This window comes from Poecilia formosa, unplaced genomic scaffold (assembly GCF_000485575.1).
Source record: "Poecilia formosa unplaced genomic scaffold, Poecilia_formosa-5.1.2 Scaffold221, whole genome shotgun sequence".
In the NCBI taxonomy this organism is placed as follows: domain Eukaryota; kingdom Metazoa; phylum Chordata; class Actinopteri; order Cyprinodontiformes; family Poeciliidae; genus Poecilia; species Poecilia formosa.
In genome coordinates, this window is record NW_006800160.1 from 609,110 (window position 1) to 635,851 (window position 26,742).

Below are 26,742 nucleotides of genomic sequence, written 5' to 3' on the forward strand. Positions count from 1 at the left end.
AAGCTGGCAACTTGTGCCGCATAATTTGCATGATATTATCGCGTTTGGTGATCCAGTTACAGGCTTTGTTTTTGATTGTAATGTTTGTCTACAGCAGATCTCTTTTGTTGGGGAGTTTAGGAGTGCATCAATTCGTGGTAAATAAGCCGGATTGTTTCAGCAGGTTGATTGCTGAGGCTGGGCTCTTTTCTAAGGCAGTCAGGATTTTTTCTTTTTCCTCTGGACTCCAGAGGGACATATAAAATACAACCGTCAAGATAACTAATATTATTGTATTGATAAAAGCTTTTTTTATCTGTGAACTTCCAAATTACATCAATGGGTTTCTCATGCAAAATTAACAGATCACCTCACTTTTTCCCGCTAATGTACAGTTGTGAATTTATTGGAAATTTTCTGCAAATATAATCTAAAGCTTTACTAATGCCTGCATGCAGGTGGCAGTGTTCCTTTCTTCTGCTGTCTCAGCCCAACTTGATCACAAACTATAACTTGACATCGATATGTCGGGTTAAAAAATTTCTTGTAAATATTTCTAAATTAGCTCCACAAAACCAGTGATTTTTAATTGTAAAAAAATAAAATAAAATCTCAAGATATTCAATATTTTTTAATTTTAAAGCCCAGTATTATATGTTTTCCAGGTACATTGAGCCACTTATTCATTTATATTACCTTCAGTTGTTAAAGTGCTGCATAAATCAAATTTGACTGAGCAAGGTCCAACTAGGCGTTTTGGATGGCCGAATGGTTGCCATGGAGATTAAAGGATTTCGCAAACATGCATGAAAGACTCAATAAAACACACTTCAGGTATGTTTTTGATGACGGAATAACTTTATAATATGAAGTAAAGATCAAAAACTTTAACTTTACATGACACTGCCCCTTTAAGAAGTGCTAAAGGCAGGTACAGCTGTTTATTAATATTTTAACAGTTTAATGAGTTTTATCAGTAAATTCTGACACAACCGTCCCTCTGAGAACATTCATGATCCTGATGTGACCCAAAATGAAATGAGTTTGACATGCCTGCTCCAGGGGAAACGACTCAAACCATGTGGGATTTAATATGACTGACTAAACGTCCCTCTGCTTCTTTTTTTTGTTTGTTTGTTTTCTTTTTGCTGTTGATCCATGTAACAGGATAAGAGGAAACACAGAGGTCCCAGCACCAAAATCACACCGAAGTCCAGGGAATTCATCGAAACAGATTCCTCCTCCTCCTCGTCGGAATGCCAGTCGGATGGCGAGGAAGCCACCAAGATCCCGTCCATGCCAGCCCCGTCCATCAGCGCCCAGATGCTGGCCACCGTGCACAGCCACGCGCCTCTGCTCCCGTGCCTCGGCTCTGCTGCAGGGGCGGGAAGTCTGGGCACGTTCGCCGCAACTGGACTCCGAGTCAAAGACGGCGTCAGCACAGTCGGCAGCGGAGGTGATGGCGTCAGCAACGGCAACCTGCTGAGTATCGGCAACATAAGTGCTTCCTTTGGGAACTCGGTTCCCGATCCCGGAGGGCAGGGGAAGGATGCGGAGCCCGCGTCACCGCCGTCAAACGTGGGACACGATGTGGCTCTGTCCCCTCTGAGGGATTATCACGAGGTTCAGAGTTTGTGGGTGAAAATCGACTTGAGCTTCCTCAGCAGGGTGCCGGAGCAGACGGCGGGGGAAAGAGCCAGGATCGGAGTTGTAGAACGGGAAGGGAACGCGGGGAGGGACAGGGAGAGACAAAAGCTGACAAAGGGGGAGAGACAAGAAGAAGAAAATGAGCGTTTAGTGAAGGACAAAGAAAGGCAAGGAGAGAGGGAGAGGCAGACGGACAGAGAGGACAGGGAGAGGTTTGGATTTGGGGAAAGGGAGAGGAGTGTGGCAAGGGACAGAGAGAAGATTAGTCAGGGTATGGGGGTACTGGATAACCCCCCTGGGCAGGAGCAGGGTAATCCCAGGCTGGCTGGGCGGACGGAGAGACTGGAGAACGGAGGTAAACACAGAAGGCAGGCGGCCGCAAACATGGTGGCTCCCACAGAAAAACACACCAGCAAGAGCAAGAGGAAACACAAGGTGCTGATTAAACTACGGCCATGTTGATCCCCAAACCGTCCGGTCGCTCCTCAGCTAACCCACTGCCCCTGTCCTCTGTTCCCAGCTGGACCACGGAGAATCACCGGTCAAGTGTAACAAGAAGCTGCGCCTGGACAAAGACTGCCTGCTCCTCCCACCATGCATCTCTCCAATACACAACCACAAGAGCAGCTCTGCAGAGTAAGTTCTGATGTGGGAACACCAGACATGCATCAATCAATCAATCAATCAATCAATCAATCAATCAATCAAGCAATCAATCAATCAAGCAATCAATTAATCAATCAATTAATCAATCAATTAATCAATCGATCAATCAATCATTCAGTCAGGAGCACCTATCTACTACTGCTGGTCCTCAGGTTAACTCACACAGAAAGCAAAACTGATGTAAAGCTGTGAGGTGTGATGATTAAAAGTGCTAAAAGTTAAGAGATGCTCATGTTAACTACAATAACTATGACATTTATAAAAAAGATTGTGGCAAATTTTAATCTAACTTAAATAGATAAAGGCAAATTCAGACAAAAGTAGTGGTCACATAAACTGCAAATCTAAACCACACTACATCGACATTAACAATGATATCGGCCTGTTTTCTTAACATATCAGAATTGGTCTGATGAGTCAAACTGAGTCGATTTTAACAAGCCATGTTTATTTCCATCTTGTTGTTGTTTGTGTTTCTGGAGGTAGATGGTCATGAGCTTTTTGTTTGGTCACCATGACAGAGAAGTAATAACAATGATGAGGTCGTTGTTTCGCGGTTTAGAAAGGGCAGGAAAATGTATCCAACGTATAGAATATCTATGATATTGGTAAATATCGGTTAGCAGTCATAACAGAAATGTTAACATCGGTAGATCTGTCACGACAACAAATATTACTGCTTGATAAATTGTCCCAGAAGTTATTGCGATAAACGATAATGTAGTTATTTTGAAACCATTTTCAATTAATATAATGGAAATGGCAAAATAATTCAAGAACACATTCTCAAAGGTGAATAAACTTTAAATTGTAATGAACATTTAACACATTTAAATATCAAACGAGAGTATTATGTCGTCTCCAAAACACCAGACTGAAGACTTTTAGTAATAAGTTAGTTGGTAGAAAGAACAAAGAAAAAACAATAAACCATGCAAATTAAAATGATTGAGGTCATTTTAATTTATCATGTGATTAATTGATTTATCACTTGTTACAGGCCTAAACATCAGATATCAGCATCGCCCCAAATGTCCATATCTGTGCATCTCTAGTTCTCTACTCTGTTGTTCTAAACCAGTTCTTCTCAAATCAGCTTCTTACAGTTTTTTAAAAGCCTTTTGCCACGTTCAGTTGGATGAGAATAAACAACATTCAGGGTTTTTTCTTTTTGTTTTATGTTTTTGTTCTTTTGGGCTTCACTTTTACTTCCCTCCAGAAAACAAAAAACAGCCCAAGGTTCTCATCGTACTTCAGCTCCTGTTCCCTGGTTCTGAGATCAGGTCCTCGGCTCCTTGTTTTTACTGCTCTTGTGGTGTAAAGAGGCAGATGACACCTTCTGTCATAGGTGTCATCTGTGGTGTGTTAGAGATTCGTGTGAACTGGAAGACGGCGCTCCCGGTCTGTTCCCTGTACTGAGCAAGCCGTCCCCAGGGGAGGGAGAGGTTATCCGATGACTGCGATGCTGAGCGGGTCTTTTTGGCAGCGCTTCATATTTTTCACTGCACCAATGAAGCTGCCACACAAGGCGACTTTCATTCACAATGTGACACAGGAATGACAAAGCGTGAATTTCAGCTCTCCGTGTGAATTATTTAAAAACAGACTAGGCCGCCTGTCGCTGTAAATAAGCTCCTGTGTGACAGCTACAGAGGAAATATTTTTATAGCATCTGGGGCTTCTTAAAGAGGCGCGGGGGAGGAGGACGGGGTGACCGGGGGTTGAACCTGTGACACTGTGTGATTGTCACCTCGCTCTGTTTATCATCCGGGAGGCTTTTCGGCGGAAAGCTGCGAACGGGGCGATGAGATCATCAGGCTCAGTCAGCAGCTTCCTGCGACGTTTGGCAGGTGTTTCCCTGGCTGGACTGATGACTCTGATGCTCAGGAAGAATTCAGATCTACCTCAGGAAAACAACGCAGCATGGTTTTACAACTGAAGACGAAATGTGAAGAAATTAAAAGCCTCCTCTTGATCACACTTAAATGGTTCAGATTATCACCTTTCCAAGTCGGGCAGAATGCACAGAGTAGTTCAGTTAAATAGTTATATACATTTTAACGTGTTAAAATTTTTTAATGTGATTAATCGCATGTTAGTGTGTTTTTTGTTGTTTGTTTTTTTTACATGCAAATGTTCCTAGCGGAACCTTTGTATTTGCGCGTTTTTGGTACACCCGTAAATCTGGCGCACAGACGACATCCACTAACAACGATGGATGACAAGGTTGCTTCTCTTGGCCCATTAGGGGTTAATTTTTTAAGAAATCGTCTGATGAGATGCTGGAAAACACTGCTGATGTGCTAAAAGGAGTTAGCCTGTTAGCAAAGTTATTCAAACCTAAGATAGCATCTCAATGCTAACCATGTAGCATCAGCTAGTGATGTAAACCACAGCCTTTTTGAGTAAGTTACATCCTGTAGCTTGTTGTAAATGGGGATATTTTTCAAGAACAATATTTGGATTTGTGGCACTGTAATTGCTTTGCCATAAAGTCACAACCCTACAGTTGTCTAAAAAAATGATAGATTTTTTTATATAATAATCTTTAGCTATATCACAATAGTACCACAAAATATTGCGATAAAGTTTTAAGTCCATCTCGCCCTGTGAGCTTTCAGTGGGTTTTCCTCTCCCAGGAAGCTTCTCTTTGCCTACTTCATGTTGGGTTCAGGTCCAGTTCAAGCAGTTTCTACATTTTTAAGTCTTAAAATAGTCAGCCTGGGTGTGGTGAATAAAACTGAACTGACTAGTCACAGTTAATTATTTAACACGGGCCAGAATTATATTCTCACTGAAGGCAAAGTTGTTTTGCACCTCCCCACATTCTCCCATATATAAAAATGAAGCAGCTTTATCTCTTTTCGTATTAGATTTGTCTCAGTGTTGGGAACACAAGAGCAATAAAAGAGCTTGTTGATCATAAAGCCATATATTACTGTGAGTATATAACTCAACAAGATATACAGAGAGAAAAAAATATCCTGTTAGGGAGGAGAAAACTTAACACCTTACGCATGCAAATTAGAATATCCAAAACGACAGTTATGCTGCACGCAGGCACAAAGGCATACACACACCCTCAAATATCCACACACACATGCACACACACACACACACACTCTCTCTCTCTCTCTCTATACTGCAAGTAATTAGTCTTTGTCTGCCTTATTTTGTATATCATCTCTAATGTCGGTGCCTGGGGCCCTGTTCTGTGAGCTCAGCAACTTTCTAGCTGCATCAAACCCCCCAGAGTTTCCAGGGAGAGGAAAAACATAAAAATATTATCACTTGTGTTGCAAACAATATGAGTCACCGGAGCTCCAACAAGGCGGCCGAGGGAATAATCACGAATGTGCAGCAAGGGGACGAAAAGTACAGTTTTAGAAGCCGTGAAATGGTTTTCCAAATGTGATATTTAAATCTCTGGACGACTCCGATTGGTCCAGTGAGGAGACGTCAGACTGATGATGAGAGAAGTTTTGTCTGGTTGTTTTAAGCTCCTCCAGGAGTTTTTCCACTCTGGGTTTTCTCCTCAAGGTTCGTTTAAGCTGCTGTTGTTCCACATTATGTTCCCCCAAGCTGCTTTGGCTTCCAGCTGTACAACGCCTTTACAAACCCACAGGCAAAGCTAGAAAATATGTAAAGACACATCGACTTTTAGAATGTTTTTGTTCGTTCACTATTCAATAATTGCTACATTATTTTAGCATGATTTCTATCTCATGTCTCATTATTTTCAGTTCGATTCTTGTCAGAAACGTTTCAGTTTCGTGCTATGCTAGCTATGCTAGCTATGCTAAACTTCACAATCACATGTATTTAGTTTCTCACTCTGGGCTTGAAATGGATCTGGGGTGTAAAGTTTTTTCACACATATAAAGCTGTTTTTTTTTTAAACATAAGTAAACCAGTAATAAGAACATATGAATTAATCTTCTCTATCGCCCTTGTTGTTGGCGTTCAGCGGCTCTCTGAACAGGAAGCAGACCCGGCGGCGTGACGACAAGCTGCTGCCCCCGCTGCTGTCGCCGCTGTCCGACGAGCCCCCCCGCAAGCGGGCCTGCGACGGCGGCCCCTCCCTCACCGAAGAGGCCGGTGCGGTGGGGATGCTGCCCTGCTCGGCATCCTCTGCTGCCGCCGCCGCCTCGTCGCACAGACACCGGCGGGGCGAAGGGAAGGCGACGGCTCACGCTAGAAACGGCGGGGTAAGTGTTCTCCTGGAGGTCAGCGAATATGAAATGGCCTGGATTTATTCACATTCTGGTAATGCAGGACCTGTAAGTTTAATGGCACACTCAGAGAGCAGGAATGTGGCCGTTAAAACTAAGTGGAAGGACAACGGTTGCGTTTAAGTGGCCATCTAATTGTCATGCAGGTTTTTATTGTCGAAACTATGAATATCAATGGCCTCTCCACCTCAGGACATGGACTCCCACTGCGATAAACCTGGCGGAGACGGTTACCATGCCAACGGCCACTCGGACTCCGAGGTGTGGTCCGAGGCGATGATGGGCCAGTCCGAACCGCGAAGGCCGAGACTGTCGTTCACCGACACGTAAGTAGACGCTCACGCAAATATGAGAGTTCAGCGACATGCAGCTCATTAGCTGCTCTCCTTATGAAGACGGTTTCATCTGGAAAACCGAGGTAGAGCGGAAAACTGTCTGCTGGACAGAAGGAAGCAGGTTTTCCATGTGCAGAGCCTCACAAAGGCAGCTGCAAAAACTCAACATGTCATGTTTCAACATCTTGGTACACTTAAAGTAAGACTAAACCTAACTTACAAGTAACTTTTCAGCGAGATCTAGGAGCTTAAGTCAATAATTTAGTAATATTGATAATAAATTACTAGTTTCACTGGTAGATTATTTGATTTGTAACATTGGAAACTAAACCAAAACCATTTGGCAAGATTTTGTGTTTTTTGTTTGTTTGTTTTTTCAGTGTAGCTCTTGGATTTTTTTCTCATTATGTCACTTTAAAACCACAAACTACTATTTAATTTATTGGAATTTTATAAAACAAGCATAAAGCAGCACATTTCAGACCCCTGAACATTCATCCCCCTAAATAAATCCCAGAGCAACTCAGATTTACCCTGGCTGCTAAGTGTGGCCCAATGGTGTACAGCAGTGGTCCCCAACCCCTGGTCCGTGGACCGGTACCAGTCCGTGGACCAATTGGTACCGTGCCGGGCAAGAAATAATTAAATATTTCCGTTTTATGTATTATTTGAGTCTGGACGATCTTTTATTTTGAAAATCCTTTCACCGGATTCTCTCAGTTACTTGCGCACCAACGCTGAGCCCACAAGGAGCAAAATGAGTAAGAAACAGATCAGATGTCTTTGGAAAGTTTCTTTTCAAAGGGGAAAAGGCCCAGAGAAGAGACAGGAGGATGGATTTATCCCGGACCGATAGGTGAGTCAAACATTACAAGCCGCTCTGAGTAACATGTGGCGACCGGCTGCTAATGAGGCAATGAAGCTTCAAACTGCTTCGCCACGTAGAGACCAAACAGGCTGTGGATATAAGCAACACTTCGGGTGTCATTGCCTCCCATCACTCCCAGATGGGACCGTCTCCTTGCAGAGAAACAAGCTCAGGACTCCCGTTAGTCATTATCGTGAGTTAAAATTTTCACGAAAGTAAAGTGTTCGTTTTTGTGGCGCATCTGTATCTTATTTTGAAGGGATATGTAAATGTTACCATAGCGACCAGAGTCAGAGAGCGTTTGGGCAGTGGGCGAGAGGAGATGAGTAGAGCTTGTGAGTCTTAAATCTGGTTTAGACGGCAAGATTTAAGAATTGTCGGCCGATTCTCCAAACCTCTGTGACCACAGAGCTGATAAAAGTCCAACAGGTTCGATCGGTTCGTGTTTCCAGCCACACGGCAGGAGCAACACACCACACAAACCGATTCCAGTCACAAACATTGCGAAGAAAATCCACAAAACCCCCAACAGAGCATACGGGAATTTAGAATAACCAAACACGGATGACGATGTAGAAGCAATAGTGACAGTTTGTGGAGTCATTTTACGAGATAAAAGACGTAACAAAAAGAAAAGGCGGTGGATAAAAGACGACGGGAGCAGCCGCTCTATTTGCTGCACTATGATTTGGAGGTGACTATGTTTTTTTATAGTTAACATTTTTAACTGAATAAACATAAACATTTATAATAATGACCTTTACATATAATAATAATAAACATTTCCACATATCATCTCCGATATCCACCGTACTCTCAGTTGTTTGGGATTCCCCTCTGTTCTTACGTCACCGCGCTTTCTGATTGGCTACCTGTCACATTCAACAAGTTGTATTCTCGTTCCCAGTCAGGGAAAACCCCACAGGCTGCGATAAAAAGGCCAAGACAACCCAAATTGGGTATATTCAGGATTTAGCGGGAACACCAACATGCAGAAGCCTTATCTGACGGTGCAACCCCCCTTCCTTCTCCCCCCCCCTCCTCCGGTCCGCAGCAAAATTTTCCAAGTCTTGACCGGTCCGTGGTAATAAAAAGGTTGGGGACCACTGGTGTACAGGTTAAAAGCATCTGTTCCGTGAAAACCTCAGGGAGAAAAACAGGTCAGGAGGAAAGTTAGGCAACATCCTAATGAACATCTCATTCATCACATCTTAAACCGTCTCCACTATTAAGTAAAGACACATTTTCCATTGTCAGGTCTCACTGTAGCCCAGGGGTTTACAACCTGCAGCCTGGGGCTGCAAGTGGCGCTTTGGAGATGATCAACCATCATCCTAAGCTGTGGTGTGACCCAACGTCTAAATCCCAAAATATCGATACCAAGTCAATACCGGTATCGATCAATAGCAGTGTGGTAAAATGGATACTTCAGTTTCAGATTCCATTATGAAATTTTATTTTATGTCTGTGATGTGTTCGACCACCAAGATTTCATTTTTGATTTTCTTTCATCAGATAATTTTTTGCGTTTTGTTTATTTTGGAAAAAATGTACACATTTGCTTTGCTGTCCTGTTTCTGTTTATCTTAAGATGTTGAAGTATTTTGCAGACATGGGTCAAAATTCTTTCTAAAGTTTTAACAATATAATTCAAAGGAACCTAAGGAAACTTAACCTAAATGTTAAGTTTGACCTTTCAAACTTGAATAATGGAAAGTATTGGAGTCGGCAATACTGACTATGAAAATATTAGGTATTGGATCAAAACCAAAATATCATCACATTTAAGCCTTTTTTTCCCAAAAGGATTTTTTTTTTTTTTGTCTAAATCAATTTTGACAATAAAAACAGTGTGATGTTTTTGTCAACATCGCTTTAGGTCATTATTTTATTAAAGTGAGTATTGTTCTCCTCTGCTAGTTGGACAAAACGAGCCTCATTCCAACCTTCACCCTCGGTAGTGAGTGAGATTTCCTTCTTTCTCTCCTGAACAAGAGCCAGAAGGTGGCCAGTTGATATCATGCAGCAGCGTTAACTACATCAACGCTGGTCCAGCTCTGTTCAAATCTGGGCAGACGATACATCTCCGCACTTATTTTCTTGCCTCTGCATTATTCATGAAGCGTGTTTTGCTGTCGTTCTAAGGTTACACCGAGCCTGAGGTGTGTTTACACAAGCAGGCTTCTGTGGAGCCGGTGGTTATGTAAATCACTCCATCATCCTGGAGGATCCCAGCCTTTCTGTTTGGACGCTGGTCGGTGCAGACACGAGTTGTGTTCTTGTTTTTGTTGTTTTCCAGAGTCCACACTGCAGAGTACTACATGCAGGAGGCAAAGAGGTTGAAGCACAAGGCCGACGCTTTGGTAAGACGCTGCACGGCTCCACACTTTGCTGAAATCAATCAGGGAATGATCCACAATCAGGCTCAGACAGTGTTGGATGGGTTTCAAAGCACACAGCGTTTACTATGCTGTAATCATATACAGGCTTCCAGTCTCTGCACAATGCAAATCTATTTAGCATCGAGGCCTGCACGCTGTAATTTGTGTTATTTATTACAGCGTTTGTCTCCAAGGGGGGGGTCGTGCTCAGAGAGTGATGATGTCTGCAGGATTAAACAATATCAAAAAAATTATCGGATCCTCCCCAAACAATGAAGTCAGATTTATTGAACTTGTTATTTATGCTACGTGTACGCATCGTTTCCTCAGATTTATCGGGGGATTTGCATCTTAGTGGGAGATTATTCAAAGCGAAGGCCGCGGTTCCGCCGTCATTCCGACTCTTGCCTGTTCTGTCTTCTCTGGCATTTCATCTCTGTCACCTTCCTCCTCCTTTGTGCTCCGCAGACGGACAAATTTGGGAAAGCGGTGAACTACGCGGACGGCGCCCTCTCCTTCATAGAGTGCGGGAACGCCATGGAGCGCGATCCGCTGGAGGCCAAATCGCCGTACACCATGTACTCAGAGACGGTGGAGCTCATCAGGTACGGATCAACGGCAGAAAGAAGCCAACGGGAGTCAGGAAACGTTTTTACAAAACTGCACAACATCCACAGCAACATCAATATTTCCAATACTGCAGTCAGGATTTCCTCTTTGGGTCCAGGAGCTACAGGGGTTTTATCTTTAAAGTCGTATCTTTGGCCAGTTGGATGGACTTTTACTGTCCACACTTTATTCTCCACCCCTTTTATTGGGATTCACTTCGTTTTATGGTTTAATAACTAGTTCACCGATCTTTAAAAAGCCTGACCTGCCGATTCTGATTTTGACTGATACCAAATGTTTTGTCTGAAAAGTTGCAAAATTTAATGACAACGTCGCTAAGAAGACAACAGGGGATAATTATTGCTAACTTAGCAAAGTACAATGGCTGATTTCCCAGTTAAGGGCCGATTTACAATAATTGGTCTGTTTACATGAAACATTTGAACATTGTAGTTTCTAAAGCAGTAAGCAGGAAATAAAATGAAGTACTGCTTGAGTATCCAGTGGTACAGTTGTAATCTGTTTTTTTTTTGTATTGCAAAATGAATACATATAATTTATAGCAACAGGTGATCCTTTCCTACCTGATGAAACGGCTCTCATAAAGTCCTGTGGACGTGTAAATTTGCACCCGTTCCACCACAAATGGCAAATTAAAGCAATGCCTTTTTAATGAGCTCTAATTTAGCATGCATGCCCACATGCAACCAGCTGGACTCTTCAGCTCCGAGTCTTTTTTGTTGTGTTCCAGCCCTTCAGACACCTACAAGGTTGCTAATCTGTGTAAATTAGCCAGATCTCAGCGTTCGATCCTTTGAGCGCTGCCAGCATGCGAAGCCGCCGAGTGCAACTCGGAGAGAGCAAACGGTGAATAATAAACGAGCGGCTCGGTCTGAGAGGCGCTCGTGAAGAGGGAGACGGCCATTTAGCTCGAGAGCTGGGGTTCAAGATCCGCTCATCTGCACTCATCTGTCCCGCTGAAGTGTCCTCGAGCAAGACCCGGGCTTCAGATCGGTGGCTTCACCTTTGGATGCTCGTTAAGGAGGATGATTGTGGAAATGATGAGAATTTGTCTTCAAAGATCAATAAAGAGCAAAGAAGTGACTTCTTAGATGTCCTTCTCAGATGAAAAATCATGTTTTTGCTTGATGTTTTGCTACAAATCATTCTGGAAAAACTCTTTTATTCTCAGTTTTTGTGCATCTGCACTTTCCTGAAGTGAATCGGTAAACACCAGAGGAGTGACGAGCTTCTCTGTCCTGCAGGTACGCCATGAGGTTGAAGAACTTCACCAGCCACTCGGCCACCGTCTTGGAGAAGAGGCTAGCTGTTCTGTGGTACGATCCGCCTCCTCAAGTCTGTTCTTATCACTTCTCAAACCAGCACACAGCCAGTGTGATGAACATATACCAAGAGTGCCTGTTGAAGTAAATTCAACACGTTTCAGGTTCATATTTAGATGATTTTTGTCACCATCTAGTGGTCGCAGTTCTGCCAAATTATGACTGTCGATAATTTGCATAACATGTACTTGAATTTGACTAAATTAAACAAAGTAGAATCTAAGAGCAAAAAAACTAATATTTTATTCTGCACATATTTGTGATCATATTTATGTTTTGGCTAATAAGACAAAAGTCCAGCACACACAAATTACAGAAGCTTTTATTCTGTTAATACTGCTCACTCTTGTCCATCATGTCTTCCACTGTACTTGGCAGCAGGCAGGAGCTGCTTTTACATGAATCAGCCTGTTTATTTTATTGTTTTACAAAAACACACCTGAAGCGTTAATTGCTAAGATGAACTTATCTGACCAAAGTGAACAGTTCCAGTTGGAATACTGAAGAAACATGCAGCGTTATGAGAGCCGCTTTACAGATCAAACTGTAACAAAAATATAATATAAAAACACATATGTGCTTTTACTTTTAAAAGTTACAAAAAATAACATTATGGTAACTATTGTGCTGTTATTGTACCTTTAATTTGACTCGGCAATCGCCCTGGTCTTATCAGCCAAAAACGAAAAGATTATTTTTTTTTTTTAGCATTTTATTTTTGGTCTTTGATGCTCTAACTGCATATATGAGACATGTTAACATGAATACAGCTCTAAGACAAGCTTACCTATTATCAAATAGGTTTCCTTACACAGAAGTAGTGAAACGTCACCTCTAAACAGAAACGTTTAAATATTTAGACATTTATTGATGCGTTCATGGAACCAAATGGAGGAAGGAAATCACACATCAGGAAAAGTAACAATCAAACCAGTCAGTCAGTTTTGGAGGTTTGACAATATTAGTTTATTATCACAATGAAACCTAGATTTTAATCATATAAAATATATATGTGTGTGTGTGTGTGTGTGTGTGTGTGTGTTTATTTCTTTATAATGAAGAAAATAAAATAATTCCCCAGTGCCCTGTATTTGTGATTGTAGAAGAAAAACCACCCAGCATAATCTAACGGCTGTAGTGTGTCGACTGTTTGACCCCAAGGTTTAAAATAAACTCTGTGTCACATCATATAATGCAGTAGGGAAACGTTGACAAGCTGTGAGTTTCTAATTAAAGTTCCCAGACCTTCTGAACTTCAAACTGATGAATCTGTTAAGAGCAATTATTTCACTGCAAAAACACAAAATGTTACTTAGTTGTTGTTTTTTTTTTGTCTGTTTTCTCGTGCAAATATCTTAGTACGCTTCCAATAAGACAGAACAAACGTACAAGTAACACAGACAACATATCAGTGGAGTTAATCGTACGTTTACGCGTCTTTAAATGATTATCCAGGGTTAAACTGACTAACACCAAGCAGAAAGTTTGACTGGGGGAGTCTGTACGGCCAACTCATCCGCCTCCCAACACTTGTGTTCCCATAGCAACCGCTGTCTGTCTCTGCTGTACCTGAGGATGTTCCATCTGAAGAAAGACCACGCTGTCAAGTACTCACGCTCGCTCATGGAGTACTTCAAGGTAACAACTCAACACACACAATTGGACACAGAGTTGATTTCCTTCCCCGTCTCTCACCGTCTGCCTCCGTGACAGACTGTGCGAGGCCAACCGCGCGCCTACACACACACACACACACACGTCTCGGATCCATTTCCACGCTGCCTGTGCATTAATTTTGCATGCCGTTGTAAAATTCCGTTCCTTTTTCTTTTAATATTAACGCATTAATTAGCTCCATCCATCATCGCAGTGGATTGTTGCGGTTTAATGTGCTTGTTTTGATTAATTGCGTTTAGTTGAATTAATTACTGAGGATGTCATTAACACAGTTCTGCGTTTCTCACTGATGGGATTGGATTTCTGAGAAGGGAGTGACGGGGCGCTCAGCAGCGCAGCCTGTTTGCAGACGGGGACGTGTTGACAGAGGCAGAGCGCTTCACTCTGCAGAACAACACAGCAGATCTGTAACTCGTTTAGTCGGCTAATGGTTCTCAGAGGTTCCAGGACGTCAGGAAACCAGAGCTGAAATACAGAATATGGATGGTTTCCAAACACATCCTGGTTACAGAATATCTTACTTGTTGAAACTGGGAAGAACTTCTGTTTTTATGGTTGAATTTTAGGAATTTCACTGCAAGAAAACAAAATATTACCAGTTATTTTTGGTCTAATTTCAATTATAAATATCATGATGCATTTCAAATAAGACAAAACTAACTTGAAAGCAAAATTTTCAGCAAGACATGAGAGTTTATTGTACGTAAATAATTCTTTGATATTGATTAAAAAGTATTAGTTCTATTGGCAGATTGTTTTATTTATAACAAGATATTTTTCCCATGTTATAAATGAAATAATCTGCCACTGGAACTCACACTTTCTGATAAATAGTAAGGAATTATTGACTTAAAACAAACTTTTTTGCAAGCTATATAAGTTTATTATAAGTTAGTTTTGTTTTGTTTCAAGTGAACTGAGATATTTTCAATGGAAATTAAACCAAAACTACTTGGTAAGACTTTGTGTTTTTCAGTTTTGTCTTTTAAACTTGACTTTATCAGACAAAGAAAAACTTTTTTGTAAAAAAACATGATTTTGTGTTTTCCATAAAGTTTTTTTTGTTTTGTAATTCCAACTTGCATACTTTGATGATCGATGGAAAAGCAGCTACTGTCTCTGGGTGAACCAGCTGTTTGTCTTTGTTTTGTTTCTAAGAGTCCAACTTGAGTTTTTTCCACTACTGCTCAGCTGTAAACGACCTCTAATAATGAAATTGTCTCTTTGTATTTTTTTTATTTTTTTTGTCATCCAGAATTCGGCGAAGAGTTCCCATCAGGCCCCGTCTCCTTGGAGGAGCAACGGAAAGTGAGTAACCACGCACAGCGACGGGCCTCGGCCCCACTCCGGTTCAACGCCATAATTGAGAATTTCTAATTCAGCGGTGCTCTGCTGCGGCTTCCCAAACCGGCCCGTGACAGCCACTTGCTCAAACAAACCCCTCAGGAAGCAAATAAAGGGATTGATTTGTTGTAGATGTGAGAAGGAGAGGACCGGAGGGGCCGCCGAGCGCTCGGCGAGGAGGAGTGATGGAGGCGGCGATGATGGATGGAGGAGGAGAGGCGTGGAGGAGTCGCGGATGTGAAACTAATGAGTTTGGACAGTTCTGATGCTGCGCAGCAGCAGGACCGGAGCTGGCTGTGTGTGTGTGTGTGTGTGTGTGTGTGTGTGTGTGTGCGTGTGTGTGTGTGTGTGTGTGTGTGTGTGGGGGAGGTGCTGAGTTAGACACAAGTTGTGGGTCAGTGGGGGTCAAGGCCACATCACAGACATTACATCACTGCCACAGACCTGCTGCCTGCTGCGCGACACAGGAGGAGCCGACATGTTTCTGTTTTACTGAGGCTGCCACCTTCCTCTTCTTCTTCCTCTTCTTCTTCTTCTTCCTCTTCCTCTTCTTCTTCCTCTTCTTCTTCTTCTTCTTCCTCTTCTTCTTCTTCTTCTTTTGTTAGGGTGCATTCACACCTGCCCTGTTCAGTACGGTGGCCCTGAAGTACAAACCACTTCAACTAATCACTAAACACAACTACAAATTGAAAAACACATTAAGCATAACTACAAGTTAAGACACAACAACTTTAACGAAACTGAAGAGGCAGATCTCAGTGGGAAACCCAAGACTTCACTGATTGGACTACACCACTTTGGTTTTAGAGTCGAAAGTTTTTCTGGCTTTAGCACATCTGTTGAGAATTTGTTACCAATGTAAATGTAGCTAAGATACCCAAGAATAATTTGAGTCAGGACAAACTACAGAGCTCAGCTTTTCTGTGACCATCTAAACAGAGAGAGCAAATGCCAGAAGAACTGGTGGAGGTCGAAGGTCAAAAGTGGAATCATCCACTAAACGATTCTTCTGTTTTATGTTTTCTTAATTTGTAGTTATGTTTAGTTAATGTCCTTGTGGTTTTGAATATGTTGTGCTTTTCAATTTATAGCTGTATGTAGCAATTTGTTGAAGCGGTTTAACTTGAGGGCAGCTGGAGTTCAGTTTGTGTGGAAAGTTCAGTTCATTTGTGAATGTGCCATCAAGCCCAGGCCACATTCAGGTCGAAGTGAACTCTAGTGCAGTTTGAAAGCAAATATGAACAGCAAGTGGACCGCAGAGCGCTCCAAAAGCAGGAGGCGGACCATAGCGCAGGGCATTCTGGGTAAATGCAACCAAAACAAACACATTAGTGTCTTGCTAGCAGGAGAAATAGTTTGTGGTCTTTTGCCAAAGAGAAATCCTACAACCACTAAAATCTGATGGCACTTTGTTTAGTTTACATGACATGAAGAAGGAAGTCGTCTTCAGAGGTTTTTGTCGTTTCCCTTTGTGGTTCTTGGTGCAGCGCCACCACAGGTGAGGAGGTGAACAGGTTTTTCAAAGTGTGTTCAGGCAGTACTTTCTACCAAACCTTTGTGTTTCTCATAGTAAAACACCGAGGCTCCCTGCTGGGTTCCCATCATGCCTCTGGGATTCACCGCCTGTCTGTGTGTTTTCCAGGGTCAACGGGACGCCGTCGCCCCTCTCACTCAGCCCGTCTCCAGCCAGCAGTGGAGGAGCGCCGGCGGCAGCAACAGGAGGGGGAGGGACATCAGGGTCGTCCGGTAGCGTGGCGATCCCCCAGCGGATCCACCACATGGCCGCCAGCCACGTCAACATCACCAACAACATCCTGAGGAGCTACGAGCAGTGGGAGACGGCCGACAGGCTGGCCGCCGACAGCAGAGGTGAGCAACGCAACGCAGCAACGCAGCAACGCAGCAACGCAACGCAGAAACGCAACGCAGCAACACGGCAACCCAACGCTTCTGACATCCACCAATAACTAACTTAGCCAGCTGCCTTGTTTATAAGTAAAACGTTTCAGCAGCAGGAGAGGAGAGACTGGAGAAATGCAGAAAAGTTTAAATAACATGATTTTAAACAATTTATTTATTTATGTTTGAGGTAAAGACAAACTGCTTTCTGTTTACTACGTTTTTCAGGAATAGCAACATTTGTGTCAATTTTATTAGGATTCTGTTTGTTTTTGGAAATAATGTCAAAACTTATCAAAGTTCCCACTTAATTACTTTTATAATCTTGCATTTATTACCTGTATAATCAACTCATGCAGCAACTAAAAATGTATTTAGTAGCTAACCCATTAGCATAGTGTCTATTTAATTTTAACTGCAGTTTGCAAATATAACGTGTCAGGATTTGTAGACAGTTTCTGTTGGTTGTGGCGATGTGCAGCAGTGACCTGCTCTCTCCCTGCTGCGTCCTGCAGACTTCTTCCAGGACCTGGACTCGGCCATGGGGGGGGCTCTGAGTCAGCAGAGCAGCATGGTGGAGCTGGTGCGCTACATCCGGCAGGGACTGCACTGGCTGCGCTCCGAGGCGCAGCTGCTCTAGAGACGGGAGCAGAGCAGCAGGAGCTGGAGCTGACATGAGACCCAACCCACTGCGACCCAAACCACACACACACATACGCGCGCACACACATACACACACACACAGACCGAGGATGATGACTGGGCCCGAATTCCCCCGCAGTGATCCAGGTGAAACACCTGAGGAGACGCAGAACACGTCCAAACCCTCCGTTAAGAAAACCAACAGAAAGAAGCTAAAAGTGATTTTTTTTTTTTAAAACGGATCATTTTCTGGAAGATAAGTGAGCGTCTGATGTGATTAAGGTGGCTAAATGTGGCCAGAGAGCTGAGCAGAGGAGCAGCCAGGAGTCAGTGATCGGGTCTGGATCTAAAGCCTCAGGCTGACATCGATCCGGCTGGAGGAGAAGCCGTTCAATCCATCAGATAAGGACCACAGGGTGAGGGGATAGAGGCCGACCTATGACCCCCCCACACGCCCCTGAGGCAGAATCAAAGCAGACCCGACTCGGTACCTCGACTGGAGCCGAAACCTGCCGCCGTTGAGTCCAGACGTTTCTGATTGGATTTGTGTTACAACGGTGTCAAACACAGATATTCTTAATATTTAAAGTGAAAAATCCCACTTATTCCAAAGTTCATATTTAGCACTTATGGGACATGTGTCAAATTCACGGCCTGAGGGCCAAATCCGGCCCGCTGGAGTCTTTTATGTGGCCCTCTAGACCCCAGAGGGACGCGTCAACACAACCTTTAACATAAATATTCATCAATCATTCTCAAAGCAGTTTTTCTGCGTCCTGCCAAATGACATCAATCAGTCCCTCCAGGTTTTTGCGATGTCATGAAAATTCACAAAAAATTGATTCACAAAAAATTATTACAAGTTTATTACAAATTTTACCCAAAACGTTCAAAAACGAGACAGAGACAAAGTAAGAGACAAACTCCCACCTACAGGTGGCAGTGTTTCTTACTTTTACTACACCACTGCCTCAAATGTACTTGATGTTACAAGTCATATGGTGAATTAAAAAAAAAAAAATACCATCAGATATGAACTCAAATATTTCTAAATTTGCTCAGATTTTGATAGTAAAAAAAATCATAAACAATCTCAGAATCCTGAATGGACTGATCAGAGTGAAAAGACATTCAGTATGGTTACATAAGAAGAAGAACACAGAGACAGCTGTTGTTTAATATTTGAACAATTAGCAGGCATCATCAGTCCGTTCTGGCCTGGTTCTTTGAGGACATTCATGATCTTGATGCCCTCCGAAAAGAAAATGAGTTTGACCTCCCTGATTAGCCGACAAATCTTAGTTACATCAGAAAAGGAAGGAAGTAAGTGACACTGTCTCTTTAATTAAAGCTGCTGGCCTAATGCAGTAACATCTCCGTTTGCTTTACCTTTAGTTTGACTCCTACACACCAACATGCCCTGATTTCCTTTCCTTTTTTTTATTTACGTATTTTAAGTGAAATAAAAGTAGGTTCCTCCGATGACATCACGTCAGGCACAGAGCAACTTATGAGTTATCAAGTTTTCTTGTTGCTATTCTTTCTTATTCTGACATTTTTAATCAAATCATGAATTTGAGCCGCGTCGATGCGTTTGAATGATTCTGCCACAAACCAGTCAAATGAAAAACATTAAAGTTAAACATTAAACGTTAAAGTTCCCATGATTCTCATCTTCTTCTTCTTCACAGTTTGCTTCGGTTTGCATCCATAAACTGAGCAAATGGGAATTACAAAATAAATTAGCTTAATGGAAACACCACGATTGCGAAATTGAGTTTTTTCAACATTAGCAGAATATCAACAAAGTTTTATACACATTTGTAATGGAAAAACGTCAAAGAAGCCAAACCACTTGCACCTTACGTGCTTCATTTCACGTCCATATGTGTAGAGTCACTGCTTTGCCATAACATTAGCACTAAGACAAGCTGATTACTGTGCCTTTTGTGATGTCATCAACAAAAATAAAGTTAAATTGGCAGAGGTTTGTTCTTCAGTGGAATTTTTTAAAATGATGCATTTTGTGAAATTATGACTTAATTACATAATTGTAGTTTTGTTTGTGAATTTAAAAAAAATGCATCAGATGGTATCTTTAATGTTGTTACCTGGTAACACAGAAGGAAAAACAGACAAAATGGCACCATACGGATGCTATGAAATGAAATTAGCTTTCTGGTGAAACAAGGTGTAAAATGTGACGTACGTCACTGCTGCTGCACTTTTTTTTAGCTGTAGCTACAGGATTTACTCTCACATTATTGGTCAAGAGAGTAGCATATTTTTAATGATACAAGTGGATACTGAGATGTAAAGCCTTTTAGCCTGTTGGTCATGAAGTGCCAACAGTGTCATTTATTTCCAGGGGCCTCCAAAACAAAACTCTAATGCCTTCCATTTGCCTTGTTATCATGACATAAAGCTACGCCAAAATCCAATTCTTAAATTAAGACCAGAAATATTCAGTATTTTACCATTTCACCTTAAATATGGCTCATGTGAGTAGTAAACAAGATAATTGTAAGTAGACAGCTAGGCTAACTTAGGAGCTAGTTAACCTTTGTTAGCTGCTAAGTTAGCTAGGTTTTAAGCAGACAACTTGGCTAACTTAGCAGCCAGATAATCTTAGGTAGCTGGGAACTAAGCTTAGCTTAGTCCTCACTTGGCTAACTTAGCTATTTGCTTAGCTATTTGCTAAGTTAGCAATTAGCTAACTTAGCTAGTTGCTAAGTTAGCCAAGTTGTAAGCAGACAACTTAGCTAACTTGGCTAGCTGCCTAGTTTAAAAGTCAAACAAGATGGCTCTGGGGAAAAAATTAAGTAAACACCACCAAAACAAGTTTCCTCTTTATTTCTCAGACAACTTCTCTCACTTACTCTTTCTGACTATGCTAAGCTTAGCTAGCTGCTAACTTATCTGCTTACAAATGGCTAACTTAACTAGCTGCCTTGTTTATACGTCACATGAGCTGGTTGAGAGTAAAATTTGAATGTTAGGGAGTAAACGGAAACAGAACAGGTTCCCTGTTTACTTCTCTGAACGAAGGCTTCTTCCATCAAACACAACATGTCTTTTGCTGGTCATGGACTTTTTGTCAAATTTCTGCTCAGTTCTAGTTCCCATAGTAACCCACCCACTAAGGTGTCAAACACTTACAAAAAAGGAGGAGAAAAAAAAACAAAACTACTAAACTCGGTATGATTGGGTTCCAATTAAGCCCCCCACCCTACTTCCCTCCTACATGCAGAGCGGGTGAACGAGGAAGATCTCCCGTCTGCTCCTCTTCCTGCCCCCCGTTGTCAAAGCGAATCTGCGAGTTTGTACAGCACTAGATGAGATCGGATCATCTGCTGGATCCTCTTCTAGACGTTTCCCAACATTCGTCGTGTTGTTGTTGTTGGTGTGTATACGTGTACAGCTGATTGTCGAGTCTATCTAAATCGTTGCTGAACAATAATGATGTTTGTGTAACATACTGTACAGATTGTGACACCTAGAAGCCGTGTACTTGGGTGTTTGTTATTTTTTGTGTCTTAAGTCAATGTGAAAGAATGGATAGGAGCGTGGGTCGTGTGTGTGTGCGTGTGTGCGTGTGTGCGTGTGTGTCCATGCACAGGCTACAGGTGTATTTACACAGCACAAAAGCTGAAGTGATTTTTAACCCTTTGTGGTACATTCAAAAGACGAGTCCCCACTGTTTCTGTGTTGCTTATTGTGCTACAAAAGCTTAAAATCTACTTTTTTCCCCCCGTGCGCTTTCTGTAAATCCAGCACATCCAGCATGAGTTTCATAAGTTCTGGATCATTTCACCATGGCTGAATGTGTATGAGAGGACGACGTGGATGTGGGAAGTAATTTTCACTTTAACATGGAAAAAAAGAAAGAAACTCAAGTGCCTCTATTTGTGTCCAGTTGGAATTGCTCTATTTATTTAAAAAACAAAGAATGAATCTAAATAATTTTCCATACCATATTGGTATAAATATGAACTTTTTTTTCTTTGTTTTTTTTTTGTATAATCAGATGTCTCCATAAGCTTTTTTACTGGCGTTATGACGCCAGGGGTTTGGCTTTAAGATGAAAAAATAAAAGCGTGTGAATTAAACGTGTTGAATTTAGCATCCGTTGCTGTATTCTGATTTCTTGATGATTTGATGAAGTTTCAGTTTTGTCTGAAATGCCTGAAACTTTAAAAATCATTGCATGCAATAAATGGTAGCCTCAGACCAACAATTGCTTGTGTTCATTTGGAGAAAGACGAAAAGAAAAATCGTCTGTTTTGTGTTGCGTAGTTCACTGAATGTGTGGATGTTTTATGTCGCCTGCAGCTAGCTGCTTTAAATGTGCATCACTAACGGTGGCTGTTCGGACGTTCAAGAACCTAAAACACTTAAAAAGGCACAGTAATATTATTTCTACCATTCTGAGGTGGTAAAATGACTGAGAAAATCAATAGGAATGTAAAATGGTTTGCTTAGCTTTGCTAGTTAGCTTAGCTAGCTGCCTGGTCTGGTTCTGGCTAAAAGCTTCCAAATAAACACATCACTGGTGTTTGTTTTGAGCAAAAATCAAACCTACGACAAATTTTTATCGTTTAAAATGAAGTATTTGATTAGTTTTTACTTTTTTAGTATTTGCTACCCTTAACCCAAGCGTTGCCTGAAATGCTCAGGTGTTTTTAAGGTCAACTTAGTCCCATTTTCAACAATGGCATTCTGTCCTCACGGCTTTTTTCTTGATACATCAACTAGTAACTTTTCATTTGCTGCATGTTGAGTGGCTGGTTTCATGGTAATGCTGCAAAGTGTAATTATGTCAACATTTCGCCAGCATCTAAGTTTCTAATGTAGCATGAAATGTCCCATCAGCTCTTAAAATTCAAAGTAAATTCATTTCTTGGTTTTGTAAAAATTATGTCTAAAGACGAGCTGTATGAACGTCCATACTCACTGATTTTACTGAAATATTCTTGAATGGCAACAATTTGAACATGTAGAAAGAACCTGATGGTTACCAGGTGCGGCGCTATAGGGGGCAGCCGCCTGTGTTAGGTTTATATAAAAGTTTTTCAAGATTATAAATTCAATTTTCTGCTCAAAATCATTTAAGTGTGAAATCAGGAGTTCTCAGACAATAAGACATATTTCTGTTAGACGTCACATGACATCCATAAATAACCCAGATTGAGTGTAGCTTAATTTTTGGTTTAGTTATGATGAAAACATCACCCTAATATATGCATATTTATATTCATTTTATGTTTTCTATCTGGTTAACTCAGATTTAGAACAAGTTGACCAACTTTGCATTGGGGCTTGAAGGGAACATTACAGCAATTTAGTGTTTGAATCGCAGCACAACTGGTAAATATTGAATTAAAGCAACAAATTATTTTTATGCATAACAATATGACTCTGTGTCTTCATCTAATACGTTTTGGAAACAGACTTGCTCAGCTTGCCCTGTTATACTGCTGGCATCTCATTAAGGATCTCATTAGTTCTTGTTGCATTATCACAGTTGTCAACAAATTTATGAAAGACAGTAGTAAGAAGAAAACATTATTTTTGTAATAATTACAATGGAAAGTTTAATGTGTGTTGCTAGCAGATGGTGTCAAGCCAGTAATACTTTGATAATCTCTCCAGCAGTGACAACTTTTCCCTGATTGTGGTTTGCATTTCATTAAGTCACAGATAAAGCTTATTATTTCTAGAAATAACCCCCAAAGAGGATAAACAGTGTTGTGCTTTTATACACATTCATCTCCATAATTCATCAAATGTTTGATTGTAATGAAAAGTCAGCTGATATGTGATGGCATCCATTTTGAAGTTGGAGTATAAATTGGCAAAGGGTTGAAATGACCTTTAACCCTTTGGAGCAGCTCAACTGTGATGAAATCAGAAATGTAGTTTTAACATTTGTATGCCTAATTTTTATCCCATATGAAGCATGCATTCCCATTTTGTACCCATATATTGAAAACTGGATATGATTTAATTTTTCTTCATAATTCAGTATTTTGTGATTTGTGGATAAATTAGATAATTGCTCAGATTTAATACAGAGCAGTTTCGCAATTTTTTTCAATATTGCATATTAATTTCTGCTCTGATCCCTTTTTGGACTATTCAACAGATAAAACCAAAATTGTAAGGAACCTAGCTCTAATTAACATTTAAAGGATTCATGAAACCACATTTCCATGCAATAGACAAACCCGTCATTGTGGGTAAGATCTTTTTCCACCCCAAATAGTATGAAACCCAAATGAGACAAACACAAATAACAAAGGTACGAAACGGCGAAGTAGCTAAATGACCAGCACTCTTGAAGTTATTTAGCTTAGCGAGGTTTGTTGTTTACCTGAAAAGTGCAGCTAGTTTTTAGCTAGCTCAGCAAAGCTCACTAAAAGCAAATAATATGGAATCTAAAACAAAATTAACAAATGTACAAAATAGCAAAGCAGCTAAATTACCAGCACCCTTGAGTAATTGTAGCTTGTTAATTATCTGCCTGTTGTTTACCTGATAAAGTGCAGATAGCTTTTAGCTAGCTGAGCAAAGCTAGCGATCATCTTCATACCAAAGTCTGAATATTACTCAGAGTATTTTCTCTTTTTTTCACAGAAGTAAATAACTTGTCTCTTTTTATTGTGTAAATTGAATCCTACAAATCCTACATCTGAATTCCAACCAAATTAAACTAAGCTAGCATTTTAGTACAGTATGCAACATGTTTCTGTAAAATTGTGCTGACAATTATTTTTGACCCATTTTTTTTTATTATTATTATTTGAGTAAAATTTATTTGCAACTGCCTATAATTTAAAAATAAGGTGACTTTAGGTTTAAAATCTGAGATTTCTGGCTCATGTTAAAATGCTATTAGCCAATCTTCCAGTCCATGGCCATATATTATAAAGTACAGCAAAGTTTATAATGCACTGAAAACCCACATAGTGACTCTGAACGCACCTCAAACTCATCATGCCATGCAGTGAATATGGACACAGTTCACATCCGGCTCAACTTGAACGCTCCAGTGCAGCCACCAGTGGTTTTGCGGCAGCAGCATGGTGACTCTGATCTGGTCTGTGAGCGGATTCCATCAGAACCACTGGCTAAACAAAACAAAGATCAGTGCAGCACACGGCTGACAGCACATCAGTCCAACGTGGGTTTGTGTCGTATCCTTCAAAATGTGTTGCACAACCTCCACTGTTTTTCTTTTTCTACCAGTGCTATCTTTTGGGCCTTTTTTTCTATGGTTCTCTTTTATAATGAAGTTGTTCTATGTGATGAAGATGATGATCAAAAAGTTGTGATGCAGTTCCATTGTTTTTAAATATTTAATGTCTCTGAAATATGGATTAAAACCTGTTTGAACCAGTGATCCCGCTGCTGTCTTTCATTGAGCTCTTAAGATGCATGTCATGGTTTTGGTTTTTAAGAATGAGGGACGTATGTGAGTCTTAGTAGAGGAATATTTTGTGAAAGGACTAAAAAAACACACATGCATGTTCTAATAGCTCTGATTTAACAATCAGAGGTTCTTCCATGAATTAGCCTGAGAGGTTTTTATGTACACAGGAGCCGATCCAGTCGTCTTACTGCCACTAATGAACTCGTATTTCTACATCACAGTAACTATTAGACTACTTCACCATGCATGATTAATTCACTGAATAAAGTTTCACATTAAAATTCAAGAGAGAGAGCAGAGTCTGATGGAGGAGAGAGAAAAGAAAAGAAGACATGACGGCCTAGTTAAAGTTGAATTTAAGCTACTTTGAGGGACATGAATACGTTTGAATTAAACATTTTGTCATCAAAGTGAGATGATTAAAGTCTGAATCCAGACCTGTAGTCTGCAGGGAAGGCATGTCGTAACTAACTCACATTGTTTTAAAGCTAAAATCACATATTTAAAAGTTGACGCGATAAACCAGAAACAAAATCCAAAAAGTGCGGTGTGCATTTGTATTCAGCCTCAATAAATCAATACGTTTGAGATCAGCCTTTCACAGCCATTATAGCGTCATGTATGGATTGATCAGCTACACACAAGTGACTAAAGAGTGAAGGAGCCCCGTATGTATGGAAGCTGTAGGCCCCAATGCAATCAAAGTACATTTCTGCCAAAAAACTCAGAAATGTTCAGACTAATCTCAGAAATTTTCTAAAAATAAAAAAACAGGAAACTTTGTGAGTTTCAAAATGTGAAAAATTTTGACATGGAAAATTTCTGAGTTTTTTTTTCTAGCAAATGTTTTTTTTTGTTTGTTTTACTTTTCAAACAAAATTTCAATGCTCTTTTTTTTTTTAATTCTGAAAATAATAAAAATTAATCTGAAAATCTCCGGAGGGGTGGGGTTTCTAATAAAATTTCCAAGTTTTTTTCTCACAACTGTTGGAGCTCAGAAATTTCCTAGTTTTTTCAAAAAAAAAATTTAAAAAAATTCTGAGATTAATCTCAAAATGTTCAATCTCAAAGTTTTTTCTAGCAAAATTTCCAAGTTGTTTTTTTTTCCCCAGAAAAGTTTTTGCTTGCAAATTGTCTCCTTTTTGAACTCATACAATTCCTTGTTTGTTTAATGAAAGTTTCTGAAATGTTTTGGCTGAAAGTTGCTCTTTTTTCCATCTACAACGGCCCTAATATGCCATCATACTTATCGCATCCCACCAGAGCAGAAAAAATTCTTTAAAAATAATTACCTATCACGGCTTCAACAACAATATGGGGTTTTTACTGGAAGTGAACAAAGTTAAAACTGAGTTCATCACAAGGAGAGATCAGGTTGGACATTTTGTTAAAGAATCAAGAATGATGAACACAGAAAACCTGAGTTTAGGTTTAGACAGATCACGGTTACCTCAACCTAACTTTACCAAAGACCAGAGCAGAGCGTCGGTACCGGAGTTCAGCTCAACGGAGCTCCTAAACTCACTCGTCTGGATTAGACTGAATTTATTCTGTGTGATGTTTCTCAGCTAATAGAGCCGGAGCGCTGGGACCCGCCGCTCTTATCGACTGCTGCAGCCCAGATACACAGAGAGAAAAAAAACCTTATCAAACATTTACAAGTTATATTCTTACAGACTTGGTGAGTG

The 26,742-nt window shown here is 40.8% G+C and overlaps 1 protein-coding gene across 1 annotated transcript in view; it reads left to right on the top strand.

The window, feature by feature from the left end:
• LOC103149317 (AF4/FMR2 family member 2-like) overlaps positions 1-25,022 on the top strand; it is a gene marked incomplete at its 5' end in the record, with an annotated part of 41,069 nt that extends 16,047 nt beyond the window's left edge. The window contains 11 exons of the mRNA XM_016679801.1: positions 1,147-2,061; positions 2,147-2,262; positions 6,260-6,500; positions 6,717-6,850; positions 10,027-10,090; positions 10,577-10,713; positions 11,983-12,054; positions 13,605-13,698; positions 14,993-15,045; positions 16,724-16,950; positions 17,496-25,022. Coding sequence (XP_016535287.1) covers positions 1,147-2,061; positions 2,147-2,262; positions 6,260-6,500; positions 6,717-6,850; positions 10,027-10,090; positions 10,577-10,713; positions 11,983-12,054; positions 13,605-13,698; positions 14,993-15,045; positions 16,724-16,950; positions 17,496-17,620 — 2,178 coding nt within the window. The remainder of the gene's footprint in view (positions 1-1,146; positions 2,062-2,146; positions 2,263-6,259; positions 6,501-6,716; positions 6,851-10,026; positions 10,091-10,576; positions 10,714-11,982; positions 12,055-13,604; positions 13,699-14,992; positions 15,046-16,723; positions 16,951-17,495) is intronic.
• Positions 25,023-26,742: the final 1,720 nt, after the last annotated feature.